This window comes from Pan troglodytes, chromosome 3, assembly GCF_028858775.2.
Source record: "Pan troglodytes isolate AG18354 chromosome 3, NHGRI_mPanTro3-v2.0_pri, whole genome shotgun sequence".
NCBI lineage: Eukaryota > Metazoa > Chordata > Mammalia > Primates > Hominidae > Pan > Pan troglodytes.
The window spans coordinates 113,992,977-114,018,922 of NC_072401.2; the positions used below are offsets into that span (position 1 = coordinate 113,992,977).

The 25,946-nt window shown below is 39.2% G+C and overlaps 1 protein-coding gene across 6 annotated transcripts in view; it reads right to left on the reverse strand.

Moving 5' to 3' along the window:
* Positions 1-4,883: 4,883 nt before the first annotated feature.
* ZGRF1 (zinc finger GRF-type containing 1) overlaps positions 4,884-25,946 on the reverse strand; it is a 103,119-nt gene continuing 82,056 nt past the window's right edge. For 4 of the 6 annotated variants that reach the window (XM_009448147.4, XM_009448148.5, XM_517401.6 and 1 more), the window contains 8 exons: positions 22,790-22,867; positions 21,918-22,065; positions 16,655-16,782; positions 15,684-15,807; positions 6,626-6,802; positions 6,355-6,489; positions 5,402-5,663; positions 4,884-5,228 (listed from right to left, as the gene is read on the reverse strand). In XM_009448147.4, coding sequence (XP_009446422.2) covers positions 5,086-5,228; positions 5,402-5,663; positions 6,355-6,489; positions 6,626-6,802; positions 15,684-15,807; positions 16,655-16,782; positions 21,918-22,065; positions 22,790-22,867 — 1,195 coding nt within the window. In that variant the 3' untranslated portion in view covers positions 4,884-5,085. The remainder of the gene's footprint in view (positions 5,229-5,401; positions 5,664-6,354; positions 6,490-6,625; positions 6,803-15,683; positions 15,808-16,654; positions 16,783-21,917; positions 22,066-22,789; positions 22,868-25,946) is intronic. The other 2 variants (XR_010156669.1, XM_009448149.4) reach the window with 2 other exon arrangements.

Sequence of the window (25,946 nt, forward strand, 5' to 3'; positions counted from 1 at the left end):
AAGTCATGCTAATGTAAACCAAACACACAACTTGAACTAAACACACATTTCACTCATGGCTAATTACAAACCAGGGATTTCAAATCAGTGTTGATCTAATGTTTTTAGAACAATTATTTAATTTTCAAGGTCCAATATCTGTCGAGTAAATCACCAATTTCCAGTTCATTCTTATTTAATATAAACAAATCTAATTAGTATAAAGATATTTCACAGCTGTCTTTAAATTAAACCATAGTCAAGAGCAAGCAGCATTTTGGGTTTGCTTTGGCATCCCAAATCAAATGTTTTTTGTTCAAATATAAAAGAGCAATACCAAAAGTTATGTTTTATTTTGAAGTTTTAAGCTAAGCTTCATAAACTCAAGTAACCTATAATTTTTCACAATTCAAATTTTGAATAAGGACAGGAGCTGGCCACAGAGGAAAGCAAAGTATATTATTTTTTCACCTACTTTTGAGAATTATAAGAATTTTAAGAATCACCAGTTCAGCTATAAATACATTTTTGTTAATAATATTTCTCTTGCATTAAGTAGCAAACTACATCTTATAGTAGCAAATGTAGACATTCAAAGAGAAATCAACAAACCCATTTCTCTAGTAAAAATTATATTTACCAGGAAGGTATAGACTGTTCAACAAATAGGCCAGGCACAGTGGCTCATGCCTGTAATCCCAGCACTTTGAGAGGCCAAGGCAGGCGGATCACCTGAGGTCAGGAGTTCGAGACTAGCCTGGCCAACATGGTGAAACCCCATCTGTCTCAAAACAAACAAACAAACAAAAAATACATTGTTAATAAATGGTTGCATACTAAATTAACTAAGGTAAATGATCAGGACATGAGTCTAGTTGGGTCAAAGAGGACTGTAAAATTTTTGGTTTCGGTGTCTTTTACCCTTTGATAAAGTGACTTACAATGCAGGTGGTGTAATATAGCCTAGCCTCAGAGTTGGGTTAGCTTGGGTTCCAGCCCTGCCTGGTACTACTCATGGTAGATTAGGTGGATCACTTCAATTTTTCTGATCCTTGGCTTAATCATGTACAGAATGGGGAAAATACCTATCCCCCCACTGGGGTAAATGAGATGTTTGTGAAAAAATCTTCAAAAATAAAAAATATCCAACACACATACTATATAAAGTAAGCAATTAATGATGAGTAGATTAAAGCTTAGAAATTTCATTCTATTTCAATTTGTGATACATAAACTAATAGACTTATTCTATAAATTAAAATCTTGACATTTTTATATAATCCTATCATTTACTGAACATGAGTTGGGAGACATTGTTTTAAGATTATTGTTATGTATAGATGTTTGATGGCTATAACTGTAAAGCTGGCTTATTGAGTATATTGTAAAATCCTAAGAAATTTTAATATTTTGACTGTTATTGAACAGGATACTTCTTAGAGTTCAATTCATGTCTATCCAACCTTGGAATTTGAGATGACAAAGATAAAGAATGTGTTAGCCTGGGCTTTGGGGATTTTTTTTTTTAATGTCAAATATTATTATCTTTTTCTTACTGAAAATAAATATAAAGACCATATTAATATTCAGGGTTCAGATAGTATGTTTTCACTTAAAATATATGATGGAGCCAAAGACAACTCCTCAATGGTCAACACCACCCAATCAGAAGAATGTTTTATTATTCTCTTTAAGAAAGATAAAGTAGATGAGCTCATCGATCTCCCACTCCCTTACTGGGTGTTTGAAGGAAATAAGAAAGTGAGAGCTGCTTCTCACCCCATTTCTGTTGTAAAAGTCTTGGGAAAAAGGAATGAGTGAAGACTGTGCTCTAATGGACAGGGGCTGGGGCAAGAGCACTAAAATCTGACTCCTAGATATAAACCAGGCCTGCTGCAGCTGACATTACACTTTGGGATGACATTCTGTGACCCAATCCAGGATGGTAAAGATTAAAACCAGAGACAAAACTATTAATACCATATCCACTGTGGAGTAAGGTCCACCCAGAGTGAAAGAAAGCCTCTCCATCTTCTTGCTCAGGTGGGAATCTCCGTCCTAAACCAAGAGAATGGGGGCAGCATGGAAACAGAGACTAAACCATTTCCATTTCTTCCCCCGCACCACCATTACTTTTTCTTTTCTAAAGTGCCTGGTGTAAAAGAGTGTTTAATCTAGTCAGCTATGCAGGTAGGCTAGAAAGAATGGAAAGAATGGTTCTGCAAAAATCAACATTTTCTATTAATTGAGTTTTAGTTTTCTGTTACAATATGCTATAAATTAGAAAAAGGGAAATAATAGCTATGTATAAGATAGAGCTAATCCCTTAGCAAAAAATAGTAGCATAGTATATTATCAATAGTATATTATCAATCTCTTTGCCACTTTCTACACCATAACATTTATACTAACTTCTTATGTTCTAAACAAGAGGAACGTTGTTGAATGGAAAGTTCTTTTTAAGATTTCAATGTGTTCCTGTTTAAAAAGGACCCAGGCGTGGTGGCTCATGCCTGTAATCCCAGCACTTTGGGAGGCTGAGGTGGGCAGATCACCTGACATCAGGAGTTCAAGACCAGCCTGACCAACATGGTGAAACCCCGTCTCTACTAAAAATACAAAATTAGTTGGGCATGGTGGTGGGCACCTGTAATCCCAGCTACTCGGGAGGCCGAGGCAGAAGAATCACTTGAACCTGAGAGGCAGAGGTTGCAGTAAGCCGAGATCGTGCCACTGCACTCCAGCCCGGGCAACAGAGCAAGACTCTGTCTCAAATAATAATAATAATAATAATAATAATAATAATAATAATGTTCCAATGGGCTCTGTCACATTAAAATAACTATGAAAACACATAAGATAAATATTTGACACTCCTAGCTGACCTATTGTCACAAGTTGGGAGGAATAGTAATGAACTGCTACAATGATATAACTGGATTGAAAATATAAAATTGATACACTACATGTATAATGGCATTAGAAACAGAGTAGGCATGCTCGCTTAAAAATAAAAAAGACCCTTCTCTCCTTTATTAAATATCAAACATACAAGATTTATAACTACCAAAAAATAAGGCAGCTATACTTTTAAGTGCAGTTACTGCTTTCTGAGATTGCTGGAATGCTGAATCCACCCTCTACATCAGAATATTTGGCAATGTCTGGAGCCATTTTTACTTGTCACAACTTTGGGGTAAGGTGCCACTGGCATCTCATGGGCAGAGGCCAGGGATGCCGCTAAAGGGCACAGGACAGCCCCCCCATAAGAAAGAATGACCTGGTCCAAAAACGTTAAAAATGCCGAAGTTGAGAAATCTTACTCTATACCATCAAGACCTCTCCCTATTATCATAGTAGAAATGGAAATTTCTGGAAAACTGACAAAATGAGAGATGAAGGAAAGGGAGCAATTAATGACAGCACAGGCACAAGTGCAGAAGATTGAGCAGTTCTAGATAAAAGCTAGTAGGATTTAGACTAGGAATTGTGCAAAATCTGTCAGCCATCCAGCTGTAGATCTGAGACAAAAGTTCAACTATCATCCAAATGAACAGTAAGTGAAGCCAAGGGCAATTTACATAGTGTTTATGTAGCTCTCATAAGTGTATATAACAGAAATATATCCTCAGATATACAAAACCTCAAAAGATATATAATCTATATACTCTTTTTGGGGAAAATAAATTACTTGAGACCTAGCTCCAGCTGGCCAACAGACCAAAATTAAGAAATAAAAAATAGGGAGGTCTGGGCAGCAAAACTCAGGAATCCAGTTTAAATGTATGTTGTCACTTAGATTGTACAGTTCATGGGTAAGGCGCGGTTCTGTAATACTTCCTTCAACTATTCCTCTGCTTTGTAAGGATCTGTTGGAAGTCACATCTTTCACTTCACAGTCTGGATGAACACTTAAAAAAGCAACTGTTGTTGCACGCAGTAACACATTTGGGAAAAGGCTTGGAGAATTACTAAACCACAAGTTTTGTTGTTGAATTTATTTTTTTCCCTAAGAGTTCCATAGAGACTGACTAGTCATATTCTTTTTATTGTGAAATAATTCAAGTAAGAATTTTCCTGCATCTTTGAAATGAATATTGAGTGACTTGGGTCACTAAGATTTGTTTTTAATTGGTAAAAATATTGCATTGATATTAATTATAATCAAGCACTTGTCATTTTTCCATCCAGGATGTATAAACGCTCTTTTGTTAATAATGTCTAAGAATCAGTATGGACACAAATGGCTTAAAACTTAACTACATATATACACATAGAATATAAACATAGAAAAAAGACTAAAGGAATATGTTAGTGATTATCTCCAGGTATTGTATTTCTAGGTGAATTTTGTTTTCTGTTGTATACTTCCTTGTATTTTGCAAATTTTCTACATGAAGAATGTATTATTTTTATAATAAAAAGTTGTAATCCATATATATATCAATACCTACTATGCAAACAAATGCAGAGGAAAAAAACTAGAAGAAAATGAACCAAAGGTAATCTTTCATTCATCTGTTCATTCTTCCAATGGATACTTATTAAGCACCTACTATATCAGGTATGGGTGCAAGGCACTAGCCATGGTCAGGTGTTGAACACTGCTATCTCCAGATGTAAACTTTTAGTGTTTTTCGTTCTTCTTTTGCGTACTTTTCAAAAGTTTTAAACATAAAAACATATTTGTGAATATGTTTTTATTTATAAAATAGGGAGGCCTTATAATCATTTAAAAAATATTCTGATAAACTTTAGAAAGGTGTTGGTATATCTTATTCTGCACATATGTTCCAACAGATGAGCTCTGGAGACATTCACTTGTTATTGAAGTATACAGGTATTCTCTATAACCTGCCCCTTGTAAAATTCATTTCTTTGGCAAACAGAAATCATTCTTCTTAGAAAAAAGCTTATTTTTATTAGTAGGATTTTATACTACCTTTTGTACACTTTTTTGAAGAACAAAATTTTTACATGTGTTTACTATGTTATTTAAATATCATATTTTTAATAAGAGGGTTTAGAGTAATAAAAATATAAAAAATATATCATGTAAAATGAGTCTGAATTTACATAAATACAAAATATTTACACCATGTCTTTTTATGAATGAGATTTATCTTTAGATTTCTCTTTTTCACTCTTTTTCTTCTGTTTTTCTTCCACTTGTTTTTCAAAATAATCTTTAAGGAGATGGTTCAGCTGTGGTTCATACTGGTTTGCATGTTGCAATCCATCTTCCCTTCCTTAAAAAAACATATGACATGAGACAACTATTCTTTATTTTACAGAGGTCCCAATATTATCATGTCAGTTACTTCCCCCAGCAGAGCTGTTCCTGCTTGAAGCACCCCAAGCATTAACCCATAAAAGTCAGTTTGAACTTGAAATGCATGAATTAAACCCATTTTTATTTTACCTTCGCAGTGCTGGATCACTCGTCCCCAAAGTCGATTTTTCCTCAAACAGGCTAAATTTCCCACGATCAACAAATGCCTCTTTCCTCTAGTCAATGCAACATTCATTCTTTTTTCTGAATCAATGAATCCTACTTGTCTTGTCCTTACACAGGACAGAATAATGATCTCCTTTTCAGCTCCCTGAAAAGCATCTACTGTGGACACCTGCACAGTTTTAATATCAGGATGGTGAAAGTCCACAGCACTGAGTAAATGACAAAGCTGTGGAGGAAAAACAGCAATCATGTAGTAAGAGATTGCGAAGAACTTAAGCCTCTGAACCTGCTCAAAGCAACCACTGTAATTTAACTAATAGTAAATAATTTTCATTTTTCTTTTATGATTCACATAGACTTGGCTAGTTTCTAAAATGATAAATGACTAGATGAAAATATTAATTATGACACAAAATCAAAAGCAATTTATCTATTGCTGGGTAACTCATTTGGATATGCTAATTTGGAGCTGATAAACTAATAATGAAACAGATAAAAAATACTAAGAGAAAAATCTAGTTAGAAGTAATTGGCTCATGTGTACATTAATATTTGGTATCTATCCTTGATTTACTGATAAAATGTACCAATAATAAAAGAACATTTTGGATAACAGAGATTCAGTCCCATCTGTCTACAAAGCATACACCATATTTTCTTCCCTCTAATTTGTTTTTTGCATTTTTGCCCCAACAGCTGTAAACTAAATTTAATTAAACCTTGTTAGGTTTACATTTAATTATACAGAAAAAAAGCCAGACCAGAAAAAAATCAGAATGTTTCTTTTTTAATATATTAATTACAGTACCAAAAGTTTTTCAGGCACCAAACCAACTACTATAAATGTAATATCAAATATGGTAATATGTAATTGTAATATTTAATATATGGCAAATACTGTAATACATAATACCAACCTTGTACATCTGGGATTTGTATAATGTTATCACGCCAATCATAGAGCCTGCTATTCCACTTGCAATCAGTGATTGAATCAGCTTGAGTGTAAACGTAGCTTCTGCCACATTATGAAAGCTGTTATCTCTTTCTATCTGGAGTAAGAAATAGATCCTAAATTATATTTCCCAGAAAGGCTATGGAAAAACCAAGTAAAATCATACAAACAACAACAAAATTAAACCAGGAGCCTAAACCATGTTGACTCTCATCAACATTAATGTCATTTACCTGTTCTAGTCCTTTAACATTATAAAAACACAGGGTTGGTAGCCATTCCAATAAAGGGCTCCTCTCTATTTCTGTTACACCATTCATGAGGGCTCCTTTGTAAAACAGATCATTAGCAATAGCACTGATTGCAGGATGACAACGGTATTGAGTTCTCAATAGAATTGGCTTGTGACCCTAAGAAATTTAAATGAAGAAAAATAAAACATAATTTTTTTATTCTTCTAGGGAAAGAAAATTATATTTTTAAAATTAAAAATATCACTATATTATGGTCTTAGGAGATGAATTACAACCATGATAGAATAGACTATAAATAAAAATATTTTTTAAATTACTAAAAATATGTTCATATTAATTTAGAAAAATTAGAAAATATAAAAGACGTCAACCTTAGACTTATCTAGTAAGTTTGACTCCTAACATTATGGTTTTTTTTTTTTGGTTTTTTTTTTTTGAGATGGAGTCACTCTGTCACCCAGGCTGGATTGCAATGGCATGATCTCAGCTCACTGCAACCTCCACCTCCTGGTTTTAAGCGATTCTTCTGCCTCAGCCTCCTGAGTAGCTGGGATTACAGGCACCCACCATCATGCATGGCTAATTTTTGTATTTTTGTAGAGACGGGGTTTCCCCATGTTGGCCAAGCTGGTCTTGAACTCCTGACTCAGGTGATTCACCTGCCTTGGCCTCCCAAAGTGCTGGGATTACAGGCGTGAGCCACCACGCCCGGCCAACATTATGCTTTTATAATATATCTGGAGTTGGTCTAACACTAAATTGAAAAGTATCTCTTAAAAAATTAGGAGGTGTCGTAAATATCTCGTTAACTTTCCTCACTGAGTAAAAGCCATTTTTCATTCTGAATCTTGAAAGAAGTTTCAGATTTTATTAATGCATCATAAAATCCAAGTCCTATCAACTTTAGTGCTCTTCGAGCAAAAAGTTCTGTAGTAAATAATGCTCAGGCCAGGCGCAGTGGTTCACGCCTGTAATTCCAACACTTTGGGAGGCCAAGGTGGGAGGATCACCTGAGGTCAGGAGTTCAAGACCTGCCTGGCAAACATGGTAAAACCCCGTCTCTACTAAAAATTTAATAATTAGCCAAGCATGGTGGCAGGCACCTGTAATCCCAGCTATTTGGGAGGCTGAGGCAGGAAAATCACTTGAACCCAGGAGGCAGAGGTTGCAGTGAGCCGCTCAAATGTTAAAGAAATGACTAAATTATGGTATATCTGCACAACATAATACTTAGTGATCAACATATTTATGACAACAGTAATGATTACAAAGCTAGTAGTAACAAGGGGAGATGATTTACTAGTATGCAAAGTTCAAAAAGGCAAGAGAGAAGTTATATTTATGGTATGGTTTCAACTATGTACAAATACATGTATTTGATATAGGCATATAACCCTAGGATAAAAGATGGAAGGAAAAATACTAAAATATTACCAAGAGTTTTTTTTTTTTTTTTCTTTTTTATTGATCATTCTTGGGTGTTTCTCGCAGAGGGGGATTTGGCAGGGTCACAGGACAATAGTGGAGGGAAGGTCAGCAGATAAACAAGTGAACAAAGTTCTCTGGTTTTCCTAGGCAGAGGACCCTGCAGCCTTCCGCAGTGTTTGTGTCCCTGGGTACTTGAGATTAAGGAGTGGTGATGACTCTTAACGAACATGCTGCCTTCAAGCATCTGTTTAACAAAGCACATCTTGCACCGCCCTTAATCCATTCAACCCTGAGTGGATACAGCACATGTTTCAGAGAGCACAGGGTTGGGGGTAAGGTCACAGATCAACAGGATCCCAAGGCAGAAGAATTTTTCTTAGTACAGAACAAAATGAAAAGTCTCCCATGTCTACCTCTTTCTACACAGACACAGCAACCATCCGATTTCTCAATCTTTTCCCCACCTTTCCCTCCTTTCTATTCCACAAAACCGCCATTGTCTTCATGGCCCGTTCTCAATGAGCTGTTGAGTACACCTCCCAGATGGGGTGGTGGCCGGGCAGAGGAGCTCCTCACTTCCCAGTAGGGGCGGCCGGGCAGAAGCGCCCCTCACCTCCCGGACGGGGCGGCTGGCCGGGCGGGGGGCTGACCCCCCCCACCTCCCTCCCGGACGGGGCGGCTGGCCGGGCGGGGGGCTGACCCCCCACCTCCCTCCTGGACAGGGCGGCTGGCCGGGCAGAGGGGCTCCTCACTTCCCAGTAGGGGCGGCCGGGCAGAGGCACCCCTCACTTCCCCGACGGGGCGGCTGGCCCGGCGGGGGGCTGACCCCCCCACCTCCCTCCCGGAGGGGGCGGCTGGCCGGGCAGAGGGGCTCCTCACTTCCCGGTAGGGGCGGCCGGGCAGAGGCGCCCCTCACCTCCCGGACAGGGTGGCTGGCCGGGCGGGGGGCTGATCCCCCCACCTCCCTCCCGGACGGGGCGGCTGGCCGGGCGGGGGACTGACCCCCCCACCTCCCTCCCGGACGGGGCGGCTGGCCAGGCGGGGGGCTGACCCCCCACCTCCCTCCCGGACGGGGCGGCTGGCCGGGCGGGGGGCTGACCCCCCCACCTCCCTCCCGGACGGGGCGGCTGGCCGGGCGGGGGGCTGACCCCCCCACCTCCCTCCCGGACGGGGCGGCTGGCCGGGCGGGGGGCTGACCCCCCCACCTCCCTCCCGGATGGGGCGGCTGGCCGGGCGGGGGGCTGACCCCCCCACCTCCCTCCCGGATGGGGCGGCTGGCCGGGCGGGGGGCTGACCCCCCCACCTCCCTCCCGGACGGGGCGGCTGGCCGGGCAGAGGGGCTCCTCACTTCCCAGAAGGGGCGGCCGGGCAGAGGCGCCCCTCACCTCCCGGATGGGGCGGCTGGCCAGGCAGGGGGCTAACCCCCCCCACCTCCCTCCCGGATGGGGCGGCTGGCCGGGCCGGGGGCTGACTCCCCCACCTCCCTCCCAGACAGAGCGGCTGGCCGGGCAGAGGGGCTCCTCACTTCCCAGTAGGGGCAGCCGGGCAGAGGCGCCCCCCCCACCTCCTGGACAGGGCGGCTGGCCGGGCAGGGGGCTGATCCCCCCACCTCCCTCCCAGACGGGGCGGCTGGCCAGGCGGGGGGCTGATCCCCCCACCTCCCTCCCAGATGGGGCGGCTGGCCGGGAGGGGGGCTGACCCCCCCACCTCCCTCCCGGACGGGGCGGCTGGCCGGGCAGAGGGGCTCCTCACTTCCCAGTAGGGGCGGCCGGGCAGAGGCACCCCTCGCCTCCCGGACGGGGCGGCTGGCCAGGCGGGGGGCTGACCCCCCCACCTCCCTCCCGGACGAGGCGGCTGGCCGGGCAGAGGGGCTCCTCACTTCCCGGTAGGGGCGGCCAGGCAGAGGTGCCCCTCACCTCCCGGACGGGGCGGCTGGCCGGGCGGGGGGCTGACCCCCCCACCTCCCTCCCAGACGAGGAGGGAGGACGCTCCTCACTTCTCAGACGGGGTGGCTGCCGGGCGGAGGGGCTCCTCACTTCTCAGACGGGGCGGTTGCCAGGCAGAGGGTCTCCTCACTTCTCAGACAGGGCGGCCGGGCAGAGACACTCCTCACATCCCGGACGGGGCAGCAGGGCAGAGGTGCTCCCCACATCTCAGACGATGGGCGGCCGGGCAGAGACGCTCCTCACTTCCCAGATGTGATGGCGGCCGGGAAGAGGCGCTCCTCACTTCCTAGATGGGATGGCGGCTGGGCAGAGACGCTCCTCACTTTCCAGACTGGGCAGCCAGGCAGAGGGGCTCCTCACATCCCAGACGATGGGCAGTCAGGCGGAGACGCTCCTCACTTCCCAGACGTGGTGGCTGCCAGGCAGAGGCTGCAATCTCGGCACTTAGGGAGGCCAAGGCAGGCGGCTGGGAGGTGGTTGTAGCGAGCCGAGATCACGCCACTGCACTCCAGCCTGGGCGCCATTGAGCACTGAGTTAACGAGACTCCGTCTGCAATCCCGGCACCTCGGGAGGCCGAGGCTGGCGGATCACTCGCGGTTAGGAGCTGGAGACCAGCCCAGCCGACACATCGAAACCCCGTCTCCACCAAAAAAATACGAAAACCAGTCAGGCGTGGCGGCGCACGCCTGCAATCGCAGGCACTCGGCAGGCTGAGGCAGGAGAATCGGGCAGGGAGGTTGCAGTGAGCTGAGATGGCAGCAGTACCGTCCAGCTTCGGCTCGGCATCAGAGGGAGACCGTGGAAAGAGGGGAGAGGGGAGAGGGGGGAGGGGGGAGGGGGGAGGGGAGAGGGGAGAGGGGAGAGGGGAGAGGGAGCTCTATCTACCACACAGTCCTCGAGTTTTTTCTTAAGGGCAGTGAAGTTATTACAGGTGTTTTTGTTTTGTTTTTACCTTTTTTCTTTCTTTTTTGAGACAGGGTCTCATTGTTGCTTAGGCTGGCCTCAAACTCCTGGGGCTCACACGATCCTTCTGCCTCAGCTTCCTGAGTAGCTGGGACTACAGGTGCCTGACACCCCACCCAACTTTATTTTTTTCTTTTCTTTCCTTTTCTTTCTTTCCTTCTTTCCTTCTTTCTTTTTTCTTTTCTTTTCTTTTTCTTTCTTTCTTTCTTTCTTTCTTGTTTTAAAGAGTCAGGATCCTGCTCTGTTGCCCAGGCTGGAATGCAGTGGTGAGATCATAACTCACTGCAGCCTCGAACTCCTGGATTCATATGACCCTCCCACCTCAGCCTCTCAAGCAGCTGAGATTATAGATTATAGGCATGAGCCATCACACCCAGCTTGCCTTTTCTCTTTCCTGTAGTTTCCACACTTTCTATAATGAGTAGTGATTACTTTTATTTCTTTTACTTTTAATAATTGTGAACTAGTTCAAATATACAGAAAGCAAAGAAACAATATTATATCCATGAACTTACCACCCAGACTTGACGTTAGCCATACTAAGTCATTTTTGTTTTGGCTCTCTTTTTTGTTAGATAAAATATGACATATATAGCTAAAAATCCCCCTTCATTGCTTTCTTCTACCGCCTTTCCCAGAAATAACCCCAGTCCTGATTTTGTTTTGTGGACTCATCATATGTTTATTGTATTATATGTTTATTGTATTAGTATGTAAACTCATTATATGTTTATTGTATTAGTATGAATCTATGAATAATATATATCATGTGCTTTTGAAATTCTCGTAAATGGCATTTTACTATAATTATCCCTTTGTGCTTTGTTTCTTTCAATATCCACTATGTTTCTGAGAACTATCTATATGGATCAAGCTCATTCATAATTGTTTTTTATTCTCCTCTGTGACTAAATCACTTTTTTGTCCATCCCTTATTTGCCCTTTTAGAATTCCCCCAAATAAAAACCTACTTCATATTTTAAAAGGCATTGACAATAGGTACATGAAAAAGGGCAGAACAGTGTGCAGAGTACACTACCATTTGTTAAAACAGGGAGGGAATATGTTATGTATTTGCTTACAGGCATAAAATATCACAAGAAAGGTACAAGAAAGGAATGACAGTTTCTTTGAAGGCGAGAGAACGAATTGTTGGGGGACAGGAGGAGAAGTCTTCACTATTTCCACGTTTTTTGGTTCCACTTGAATTTTGAACCATATGACTATATTACCTATTCAAAAATGTTTTAAGAATTTAGATAACTTTTTATTTAAAAAATTTTTTTGGTAGAGGCAGGGTCAGAGCTCCGGTGCCAGAGCTGGTGTTGAACTCGTGACCTCAAGTGATCCTCCCACCTCAGTCTCCCAAAGTGCTGGGATTTACAGGCTGGAGCCACCATGCCCAGCCCTTTTTTAAGATAATTTTTTTTTAGTTAAGATTTTTTTTAAAAAGCCATTGAAAATGTCCAATACAAAAGAGGTTGGATACTGACTTGTCATAGAAGAGGTAGAAAGTTTTGCAATTAAATTCAATTACAATTAACAGCTCAAGATAACTGAGAGCTTCGTTCTTTGCAAAACGGAATACAATTCAACTCAAAATTCAATGCAACTTGAAACAATCTAAGGTGGAACTTCTTAATTAAGAAGGTAGAATAAAGCTGCCTTGTAGAATCCATTCTCCAATATATAAAGGTACAAAAAATACAAAAACAGCAGCAAAGAAAATTCAGCAATTATGCAACAAAGAAAGATTTACAGCCAACCCAGTGCCATAAACTTAAAAAAGTACTTGTCATTGAGAAAGAAACAAGATTCTGGGGTGGAAGTGGAAAATGCAGCATAGTGAGCCAGAATTCATATGATGGCAACGGTTCCTAAGAAGAATAACGAAAAAGGGAAAGTGAACTTGGCAGTTTTTAGTAGAATTGAAGGCTCAAGAACTGTGTCCCTTTCCCAGAGAAGGGATACTCTTGGGCCTCAGATGTCCTGTCACTTTGATGGGACACCACCATAATTCTAGGTACTGAGAAAACAGAGAATACAGATCTGAGAGAGTATCTGACATTCAAGCATGAACACCAGAAAATGAAACAAGAATGGCAACTTTACAAACATAGTGTTTATATAGTTGTATAGTTTGTACAGAACCAGTGTTCTCTCTCTCTTTCTCTGCCATGTGAGGACACAGCAAGAAGGTAGCATCTACAAGCCAATGACCAATGGAAAAGAATAGAAAGTCCAGAAATAAACCCTTGTACATGTGCTCAACTGATTTTTGATGAGGGTTCCAAGACAATTACATGGGAGAAAAGGATAGTCTTTTCTACACATGGTATTGGGAAAACTATATATCCACATGCAAAAGAATGAAGTTGGACCCTTATCTCATACCATGTACAAAAATTAACTCAAAATGGATCAAAGACCTCAACATAAGAGCTAAAATTATAAAATTCTTAGAAGAAAATATTGGGGAAAATTTTCATGACATTGGATTTGGCAATAATTTCATACCTATAACACCAAAAGCACAAGCAACAGAATAAAAAATAGGTAAATTGAACTTCATCGAAATTAAGAACTTTTGTGCATCAAAAAACACTATTAAGAAAGTGAAAAGACAACCAACAAAATGGAAAAAAAAATTGCAAATCATATATTTGAAAAAGGATTAATTTCCAGAATATATTTAAAAAGAAAAAACCTCCTGTAACTCAACAACAAAAAAACAAACAACCCAATTAAAAAATAGGCAAAGGACTTGAATAGGCATTTCTTCAAAAAGAATATAAATGGCTAATAAGCACATGAAAAGATGTTCAAGATCATTAGTCTTTAGGGAAACCACAATAAGATACCCCTTCACACTCATTAGGATGGCTATGATATTCAAAAACCAACAAGAAGTGTTGGTGAGAATGTGGAGAAATCAGAACCCTTGTGCACTGCTGTTGGGAAAGTAAAATGATGCCACTGCTATAGAAAAAAGTTTGGTGGTTCCTCAAAAATTTAAATGTACAATTATCATATGACTCAACAATTATACTTCTGGGTATGTATTGAACTGAAAGCAGGGATTTGAACAAGTATTTGTATATCAATGTTCACAGGAGATTTTTCACAAGAGCCAAAAGGTGAAAACAACCCAACTATCTATCAACAGAAATGTAGTACACACATGCAATGGAATATTATTTAGCCTTATAAAGAAATGAAATTCTGATACATGCAACAAGGATGAACTCTAAACACATTATGCTAAGTAAATAAAACAGACATAAAATGACAAATACTGTATGACTCTACTCAAATGAGGCACCTAGAATAGGCAAATTCACAGAGCTAGAAAGTAGAACACAGGTTACTAGGGGCTGAGGGAAGAGGAAATGGGAAATTATTGCTTAACAGTTCAAAATTTCTGTTTGGGATAATGAAAAAATTCTGGAAATGGACAAGTGATGGTTGTACAACATTATGAATGTACTTTAAAGTAATAATAATAATAATAATAATGTAGTACTGATACATGCTGCAACATGAATGAACCTCAAAAAGTGAAAGAAGACAGACACAAAAGGTACATATTGTATGATTCCATTTATATAAAATATCCAGAATAAATAAATCCATACAGAGAGAAAGCAGGCTGGTGTTTGCCAGAAGCTGTAGGGAAGGGGAAATGGGCAGTTAACTGCTAAATGGGTAAGAATTTTATCTTGAAGTGATGAAAACATTTTGAAACCAGACAGAGGCAGTGGTTACACAAGAAACTGTGAATGTACTAAATGCTACTAAACTGTTCACTTTAAAATAGTTTCTGCTATATAAACTGCATGCTGTAAAAAAAAAAGTTTTTTTAAGAAATTTAAAAAATGGTTTTATGTTAGATGAATGCAATGGTTTGAATGTGTCCCTCAAATTTCATGTGTTGGAAACTTCATCCCCAATGCAACAGTGTTGAGAGGTGGGACTTTCAAAAGGTGATTTAGGCCATGAGGATTCTGCCTAATCCTCACGGATTAATCCCATTATCACATGTGTGGGTTCCTCATAAAAGGATGGATTTGTGAATGGATTAATGCCATTCCTGGTATATGTGTGTGGGTTAATGAATGAACGCCATTATCACATGAGTGGCTTACTCATAAAAGGATGAGTTTGGCCTCTCACACTCTCTTGCTCTTCTGCCTTCCACCACAGGATGACAATGAAGCAAGAAGGCCCCTGCCAAATGCAGGTCCCCAGGTCTTAGACTTCTCAGCCTCCAGAACTATAAGAAATAAATCTCTGTTCTCTATAAATTACCCAGTCTCAGGTTTTTCTGTTATACCAGCACAAAATAGACTAAGACAGTAAATTCAACCCCAATTTAAAAATGTTAATAATTTAAAAATTATTTACAATATGAAGTAGTGCTCTAGGTAGATAATAGAGACATTACAGGTTTTTTTGGTTTTAGAGCAAAAGTTATATACTCCTACCCACTACTCAAATAGGGAAAAAATTCTTTTTATAAAAGGGCACTTAAATTATAGGGTTCCACTTGTCTTTAAGATGAATACTTTCCAGACAACTCCAATTATACATTATTTTAAGGCAGGACTAAGTCTTCTAATATTTTCATTCTCTATCAACACACACACACACAATGTAGAATCAATAAATGATAATTCCGTAAGAATTTAGCAGTATGTACCATTAAGCAAAGTCGATCAAAAAGAGTTTGTTCCAATCCATTTTCATGAGCTGCATCAGAACCCTGAATAGTAGGAGGTAGCTGTTTGGGATCCCCAACAAGAATCAGCTTTTCACACTCAAACCTAAAACAGAATTTCAAAAATTAATCTAAGCAATTAAAATGGGTGCATTAACATCATTTATTGCACTGTTTGCCAAAATTGCACTTCGAAATATTCAAATGCCATGAAGTATCCTGAGTACTAATAAAGCTTAGTAGTGCTATTAAGCGCATTAAAGCCTTTGAAAAGTTATGCAATAAAGAATCCTTTATATAATTTAGTTGCCCTCCCTGCACATAAAACCTAGTAGGTGCCCCTTGCCTCTGCATGGAATTAATATTTCACAAAGCATATTTGGGAAATGCTGGTTTTTAGAATCCATAAACTCTTAAAATTCAAGTCTTTCTTAGGAGTCATTTAGCTTAAACCCTTGTTTTAGAAGTGAAGTAAATTGGGTTCTTAGGGGCTAAATGTTTTCCTAAATAGGAGTAGGATATAGTGGGGAAAAATCAAAGTTTTATAAACAAACCTATATCAAATCTGAACTCCATTATATTTTAGAGACCCAGCAAGTTATTTAATCCTTTCATGCTTCAGTATTATTATTTTTTTTCTTTCTTTTTTTTTTTTTTTGAGACGGGGTTTTACTCTGTGTCATCCAGGCTGGAGTGCAGTCGTTCAATCCCTGCTCACTGCAGCCTTGACCTCCTGGGCTCAAGCAATCCTCCCACCTCAGCCTCCCAAGTTGCTGGGATTTTAGGCACACACTACCATGCCCAGCTAATTTTGTATTTTTGGTAGAAATGGGGATTCGCCATTTTGTCCAAGCTGGTCTCAAACTCCTAGACTCAAGCAATCTACCTGCCTCAGCCTCCTAAAGTGCTAGGATTACAGGTGTTACCCCTGGGGAAAGAATCTTTTAGGTTACCTTGCAATGGGAAGGAGAGAGGCCGGTTCAGTTATCTGACTACACTCATCCAGCACAACTACAGGAAATTTAAGATCATTCATGCATGGGAATGGGCAGGCTGCACAGGTAACTCCAACTACTCGAACCTTTATTACAACAAAAATGTTATTAATTAACAATTATTAAAAGAAAATAAAAGAACGTATTTACCAAAGAACTTGTAGGCTAAAATTAGAGAGTGAGCTAGTCTTAATTTAATTCCTAGCCATCAGAAATCTTAGGTCATCGTATCTCCACATTTTTATTATTCCTACATACAAAATGGAAATCAACAAATGTAGGTTACTTAAGCCACAAGCCCATTAACAAGAACAAATAAAAGACATATTTTGATATTCAGACGGAAAGTATCACAATATCAAGCATTTGTTAAACATCAAGGATGACGCACTTATTTTATCTTCTAGATGAGGTTAGACAACATACATTATATCAACACAGGCCAAAGTTCTTCACAAAGAACATTAAATATGCTAACAAAATATTCTTTGCTTAACCTTCAAGCACATTAGTTTTATTTATTTAAAAATGTAAAGATGACTAATTCTAAACAACAGTAAATAAAATGTACTCATAGCCTGTAAGTGTATTTGAATCTTGTAAGTTACACATTATAGCAGCATGCCATTACTCTCAAGGCAAAAAGCTTCATAAAACAATAGGGAAATCTATGAATTTTCTAATTAGATGTAGTCACTGACCTAGTAGCCTGCTATCTATACACACATGTGTACATACACATATACACACGTACACACACATTTGTGTACATATACATACGTGTGTATAAACACAAACACATACACATACATGTACATATACATTTACAGTCATGTGCCACATAACAATGTGATGTTTTGGTCAATGATGGACCAGATATATGATGATGGTCTCATAAAATTATAATGGAGCTGAAAAATTCCCAGCCCTTAGTGACATCACAACCCTCACAGCACAATGCATTATTCATGTATTTGTGGTGATACCGGTGTAAACAAACCTACTGTACTGCCAGTCATATAAAAGTATAGCACATACAGTTACGTACAGTTCATAATACTTGATAACAAATGACCATTTTAGCGGTTTATACATTTACTATAGTATACTTTTAATATTATTTTAGAATGTACTCCTACTTCTTAAAAAAAAAAAAGTTGGCTATAAAACAGTTTCAGGGACGCCTTTCAGGAGGTATCCATAAGAAGGTATTGTTATCATAAGCGCTGACAGCCCCATGTGTCCTAGTGCCCCTAAAAACTTTCCAGTGGGACAAGGCTAGGCGCAGTGGCTCAAGCCTGTAATCCCAGCACTTTGCGAGGCTGAGGCGGGCAGATCACGAGGTCAGGAGATCGAGACCATCCTGGCTAACATGGTGAAACCCCGTCTCTACTAAAAATACAAAAAAATTAGCCGGGCGTGGTGGCAGTGCCTGTAGTCCCAGCTACTTGGGAGGCTGAGGCAGGAGAATGGCATGAACCCGGGAGGCAGAGCTTGCAGTGAGCCAAGATCGTGCCACTGCACTCCAGCCTGGGCGACAGAGCGAGACTCCATCTCAAAAAAAAAACAACAAAAAAAACTTTCTAGTGGGACAAGATGTAGAGGTGGAAGACAGTGCTATATTGATGATCCTGACCCTGGGTAAGCTTAGAATAATGTGTTTGTATTTTAGTTTTCAACAATTAAAAAAAAAAAGTTTTAAAGGTAAAAAAAGAAAAATTTTAAATAAAAAAGCTTATGAAATATTTTTGTATATACAAAATGTTTGTGTTTTAAGCTGTGTTATTACAAAAGAATCAAACAGTTTTTAAAAATTTTCAACTTTATAAAGTCAAAATGTTATAATAAGCTAAAGTTAATTTATTATTGAAGAAAAAATTTTAAAATAAATTTGGGGTAGCCTAACCGTACAGTGTTTATAAAGTCTACAGTAGGCCGGGCGTGGTGGCTCATGCCTGCACTTTGGGAGGCTGAAGCAGGCGGATCGCTTAAGGTCAGGAGTTTGAGACCAGCCTGGCCAACATGGTGAAACCCCATCTCTAATAAAAATACAAAACTTAGCCAGGCATAGTGGCAGGCGTCTGTAATCTCAGCTACTCGGGAGGATGAGGCAGAAGAATCGTTTGAACCCAGGAAGCGGAGGTTGCAGTGAGCTGAGATCACAAACTGCACTCCAGCCTGGACAGAGCATCATTCTATCTCAAAAAAATTAAAATTTTTTTTAAAAGTCTACAGTAGTGTACAGTAATGTCCTAGGCTTCCACATTCACTCACCACTCACTCACTGACTCAGCCACAGTGACTTCCAGTCCTGCAAGCTCCATTCATGGTCAGTTAACTATAAAGTTAACTATTAAAAAGCTATAGTATATACAGTTTTCTGAGGACTTCTACAACCAAAACTTTGTGGTTATTATTTCCAATTTCTCCTTCCCTCCCCCCCATACAGGTGTACCATTTTAAATATTTTATACCATATTTTCACAGTACATTTTCTGTTTAGATACAGAAATACCACCATGTTACAATTAATTGCCTACAGTATTCAGTACATGCTGTATAGATTTGTAGCTGAGGAGCAATAGGCTATACTATGTAGCCTAGTGTGTAGTAGGCTATACCATCTAGGTTTGTGTAAGTACACTATGACGTTCACACAATGACAAAATTGTAAAACAATACATTTCTCAGAATGTAACCCCATTGTTAAATGATATATGACTGTACTTATTCTCTTCTAACAATCTGAAGATCTATAAAATTATACTTCTTGATAGCAAGGGCAGTTCATACCAACTGTCCATACCTTTTTTCAACAAACTGACAAAAAAAATATGCTTTACAAATTAAATATTGCCTCCACAGATCCTACAAAGTAAGAAAACATTACAACTGCCTTATTTTAATAATAAATAATATTCACCACACACAATAGCCCTGTATCAGTTAGGTTTTCTTCTTTTGTTAAAAACAAAAACAAAAATCTTAAAGCCACATTTATATCAGAAATTCCACAGTATTTAAACATTCAGTTCTTTAAAAATGATCAAGCTTTGGTGCCACTCTGAAATATTATTCATTTTATTTAATTTCTGGCAACTATATCTACAAAACAATCTTAGAATGAGAACTCTAAAGTTATGTGTCAAGAAGCATTTTTTAAATTTAAAGAAATATCTAATACAAAAACCTAAAGTATTAAGTTTTCTTTAAAAAATTATGTTATCTTTTTATTTATTATTATGTTGCTGAGATTCTAACAGCAGAAAAGATTTTGTTACTGACCTAGCAAGTATTAATTAACTATGAAGCATTTTTTAAAAATTAGTTTTATTGTGAAGACATGCCACTTTAGAAATGAGTCAGGTCTTCCGGGCGCGGTGGCTCATGCCTGTAATCCCAGCACTTTGGGAGGCAGAGGTGGGAGGATCACTTAAGGTCAGAAGTTTGAGACCAACCTGGCCAACACTGTGAAACCCTGTCTCTACTAAAAACACAAAAATTAGCCGGGTGCAGTGGAATGTGCCTGTAGTCCCAGCTACTCAGGATGCTGAGGCAGGAGAATCGCTTGAACCAAGAGGTGGAGGTTGCAGTGAGCTGAGACTGCGCCACTGCACTCCAGCCTAGGTGACAGAGCGAGACTCTGGCTCAAAAAAAAAAAGAAAGAAAGAAAGAAAGAAAGAAATGTGTCAGGTCTGAATGCCTGGCTGGACCTTAGAAATATGTCAGAGAAAATTTCTAAAAAATAATTCCTCTAAAATAGTTTCCATTTGTGAATAGGTGATACAAATGAGCAATAGATCATAGTAACTGGGCTTTCATTCAGAAAATCATCCAAGAAATCATTAACAATGATATATATGAATAATGATTCTTATATATCATTGTTATGTTGGGTGAGTAAAATGATAAGTAGTTTACATAAATGACTAATTTGTATTAATTGAACACAGCCAAACTAAGCCTGTCTGGATTTGGTTAAGAAGAGAGTACAGAGTTAACTCTATAATTCAAATAACAGAAAGTTAGTCTGAAGTTTTCTGAGGACTTCCACAACCAAAACTTGTTATAGATTGGTTATTATTTTCAGTTTCTCCTTCCCGCCCTAGGAAAGTATTATTACATATCCACACCCTTTGCCATGTTACTTGGCAGTGCTTCCCACCAGAGAAGTAGGGGAGTATATTTCCCTGCCTCACTGATGTTAGGCTTGGCTGTGTGACCTGTGCAAATGGAACGTCAGCAAACATAATATGAACTGAAGCTTTAAATGTGTTTCTATGATCTGTCCTGCCCTCTTGCACTTCTGCCATCTGTTAGAAGATCATGCCATAGCAACTGTTCTCAGAATAAGAGACTTTACCCATAGCCTCAAGCCAAGCCACACCACTTGACCTGTAGAGTCATAAGCTGTTGTCTTAAAGTACTGAGACTGAGTTTGTTAACCCTCATTATTTCAGCAATAGCTGATCAATACAGTGTCCCAAGTAGACTGATTTTCTCAACTCTCATTGGTAGCAGAAAGTTACCAATGTGCAAGTGGCCCAAGAAGCCAACAACTTTCTTTTACTCCATCCCCATTGCTTTTCCCCATGCTCTCCTTTCATAGGAGGAAGCTGCTGATTGATTTTTTCTCTTCCAACAGCTGATGCCCAGGCTTCCCTAGATCAAAACTTGATAAAGGAGATAGTGCTACCTGTTACAGCCTGGAATCTTGTGTGCTTAGTCTTGGCTCCCAATACCTGGAAGCTAGCATTTGAGCCTCCTGGATTCTTGGATATATACAAACACTAAAAGTCTTGGCTTTCTTGGAGAGCATCAAACACAAATTTCATTTGGATATTTTACTCAGTGTCAGATCCTCTCCATCACTGTTTCTCCTAGAATACAACTAATTTCATTTAACTTGTAAGGAATCTATTCCCACCTCTATACTTTCCTCTTCAAGCCTATAAAAAGAAAGTAAACAGGGAGAAGGAGAAAGGATAACTCGGTCATGGTGAGTTGGATCTATTCACGAATTTGAAGAATGCTTTGAAGCAAACATAAAACATACACTGGGTAGACTATATCCAAGGATCCACATGCATGCACCTTAGTAGAATATAAACCATCATAGCAGTTTGTTTTATTTAAAGGAAATATTATTTCATCAACAGAAATAAGAGAATCTGAATGGTATATATAAATCAAGAAACAAATTGAAGCTACTACTTCTTACCTGCTTCAGCAGGGTTCTATTGGTCCCCAGTTTATGCTGCTCAATGCTTTTTCTCACATAGACTCTTTCCGTAGGAGTCAGGTCTTCTTTCATTAGTGCATGTAGTTCTTTTAACTGTTCACTTTCATTTTCTGAGCCAGCATGCAAGCTAAAGAATTATATTAAAACACTCCTCTTTATTCCATTTTTCATAACATCACAGTAAAGCAAAATATAGATTTTCTTTTTTTTAATTATACTTTAAGTTTTAGGGTACATGTGCACAATGTGCAGGTTTGTTACATATGTATACATGTGCCATGTTGGTGTGCTGCACCCATTAACTCGTCATTTAACATTAGGTATATCTCCTAATGCTATCCCTCCCCCCTCCCCTCACCCCACAACATGCCCCAGTGTGTGATGTTCCCCTTCCTGTGTCCATGTGTTCTCATTGTTCAATTCCCACCTATGAGTGAGAACATGCGGTGTTTGGTTTTTTGTCCTTTCGACAGTTTGCTGATCCTATTACTGGGTATATACCCAAAGGATTATAAATCATGCACACGTATGTTTATTGCGGCAGTATTCACAATAGCAAAGACTTGGAACCAAGCCAAATGCCCAACAATGACAGACTGGATTAAGAAAATGTGGCACATATACACCATGGAATACTATGCAGCCATAAAAAATGATGAGTTCATGTCCTTTGTAGGGACATGGATGAAGCTGGAAACCATCATTCTCAGCAAAATACAGATTTTGTAAGTTAACCAAGTAAAGATAAGCCTTTCTCCATTCTTCAAAAATCAAACTTAAGGTAAGAGTGATATAAAAGTACCATACTTCCCTCTGACCATTCTGTGACTTCTGGAATTTTGCATTCTTACCTATAAGGTAAAATTGGTTTGGCAATCTTCCTAACACTCCCAACTCTGATAAAGTTTTCAAATCCAAGACTGAGAAGCCTTTAAATAAAAAAAAATACAGATTCTGATTATTTAGGAAACAGAATATAAAGTTTCATATAATAACTGTTACTACAACTAATTTTGTCTAACAGTATATTTTAATTATAAAATTTAATGTGAAATACCTAAACTCAAAAAGTAAATGCAAGTAGTTGGTTTTTTAAATATAATGCATTTTCTAGAAAATTTTAAAATATGCATTATTCCATCTTGAAGGCTCACTAAATGTTCATAAAATGCCAATGTTAGTATTTATCACAAATAAAATTGCCTCTAAAGACATAATAAAGCAATAGCTATCATATACTTAGCACCAAGATTTGTTAGGAAGAGCCTCTTTACATATGTTACATTGTTTAACACTCACTACAGCTCTAGATGATATCTCCTCTTAGAGATGAGGACACAAGCTCAGAGGTGAGGTATCATGATTCAAGCCCAAGCAACTCTGTCTACATCCAAAGGTTATGACCTTTCCTCTACATACATTACCCCCCAGTTAGGGCTTTGTGAGGAAGGACCCCTCACCTACACTTCCCTTTTATATATCTTACAGCTCTAGCACTATGCTGGGAACACAGGCGGAACTCAGTGAATACTCAACCCTCTAAAACTTCTACCACCTCAAAATGGGAATTTAAAGAGCTGGAGAACTAAACTATAGATCTCTAAAAACAATTTTCCAAAATAAGTATGAAACAAACTAGTGTCAATACATGAATAGATTTCGATTTTCACATTTCTCACAGTCTTCACCCTGAAGAATAATAGCAACTTAACAGGCTGAAATACTAGTTTACAATTTTTTTTCCAATGCAAGTTTGGTTAAATCTATAATAATAAGGGATGCAGTCTCCTCAAAGTACTATTCACCCCATGCTCTTTCATTTCTTCTCAAGAAACTGTTCTATCCATTACAATAGGAAAACATTGTCTGTTCAAGCACACAATGAGAAGGTTATTTCAGTGTGAAGAAATGTACGAAACCAGACTATAAGCAATTGAGGCACAGATCCTAATTAGAGATTCACATTTCTCAGGTTCTTCTCAGAGATTTAAGCATTAAAGAATCTCTTTTATAAGTTTCCTGTTAACTTTTAGTATTGAGTACTTACCCTCCCTCCTCATTCTAACTTCTCGTTTTTTTGTTTTGTTTTGTTTTTTAATATTGTTTTGTTTTCTAACAGTCTACAGTTAAATTTTCACTTTGGGCTAAGCAATCTAAAGTTCCTTCCTGTGTAGTCTCCAGGTAACTCCTCATTGTCTTTAATTTAAAAAGAAAAAAAAAAAAAAACGTTGTCCTCAGCCACTCTTTTAAATTGCTTATAAGAGTGTGTACTGGAAGAATCTTTCTGAAGGGAAATTTGAAAAGTGTATTTAGAAGCTTAAAAGTTTTCATATTTTTTATTCTAGGCTTAGGATTATTTTCCTAAGGAAAGAATCAGAAATGGATACAGAGTTTTATGTTTAAGGATCTTTGTCATAATATAATTCATACTGGCAAGAATTTGGAAATAATTTACTGATCAAAAATTGCTTAATGTATGGTATAAGAAAATCATTGAATATAATAGAGTTATAAAAAATTACATTTTCTAAGTTTTTTTTTTTGAGACAGAGTCTCACTTTGTCACCCAGGCTGGAGTGCAGTGGTATGATCTTGGCACAATGCAACCTCCACTCCCGGGTTCCAGTGATTCTTGTGCCTCAGCTGCCCAAGTAGCTGGAATTACAGGCATGTGTCACCATTCCCAGCTAATTTTTATATTTTTGGTAGAGATGGGGATTTGCCATGTTTGTTGGCCAGGCTAGTCTTGAACTCCTGGCCTCAAGTGATCTGCCCACCTCAGCCTCCCAAAGTGCTGGGAATACAGGCATGAGCCAACCTTTTAAGTAAGAAAAGCAGGACACAAACAACACATACTACTGAATCACAAATTTGGAAAATAAAATGTGTGCATGTATATTTAAAAATCTGTAAATAAATATAATAAAACATCTGTGTAGTCTGCATATATTCTACCATAAGCATTAACTTGTATAATTATAAAAATTAATTTTTAAAAAGCTTATGCTTAGAAATAATGACTGTTTCTCCTAATCAAACTTTGCCATTTATGTTGAAATTCAGATCATTAAACATCAGAACATTGGTGAAATACTGTAATACTTCTTTGCATTTTTAATAGTCTTATGCAATCACAAAAATTATCTTAAAAACAGATTGTCTTCTTTGCATTCCTCTTATTGAAATAAAAAACATAATGTACTTAAATTTGTTCAGCCATTTTACTATTATGTATTCATATAGGCAGATGAACAAGAGACTAATCTATAACTACTGATTCTGGAATTTGATTTTAGCCTACTTCTTTTTTTTTTTTTTTGAGACAGACTCTCCCTCTGTCACCCATGCTGGAGTGCAGTGGTGCAGTCTCAGCTCACTGCAGCCTCTGCCTCCTGAGTTCAAGCAATTCTCCTGCCTCAGCCTCCTGAGTAGCTGGGATTACAGGCACCTGGCACCAAGCCAGGCTAAGTTTTTTTGTATTTTTAGTAAAGACGGGGTTTCACCATGTTGGCCAAGCTGGTGTTGAACTTCTGACATCAAGTGATCTGCCTGCATTGGCCTCCCAAAGCATTGGGATTACAGGCATGAGCCACCATGCCCAGCCTGATTTTAACCTACTTCTAAGGTAACAGACCCAAGACTCCTAGATCAGAGACAAAGGACTTTTACTTATGGCACAGGAAGCAGTATAATCATCAACATATCTGCATTGGTTTCCCTTGGTTCCCAAGTCACATGAGGAGACAAACAGCATCCAGGTAGATGCCTGCACATGCCGTGGGTTGAGGAGTAGGGCAAGAACACTGAGGCTGGGGATCCATTATCTTATAACAAGTAATAAGCAAGCCTGCTCTTTGTCCTGGAGGGAGACATTACTTCATCAGTCAAAGCTGCTTATTGCAAACAAACTGTGAGAAATGTGTTGGGTAAGAATGGTCAGGGACTTGCATCCTTAGCATCCCAGCAGGGATGCTCAGGGCCGCTGGCAGACTGCCTCCCCCAACAATA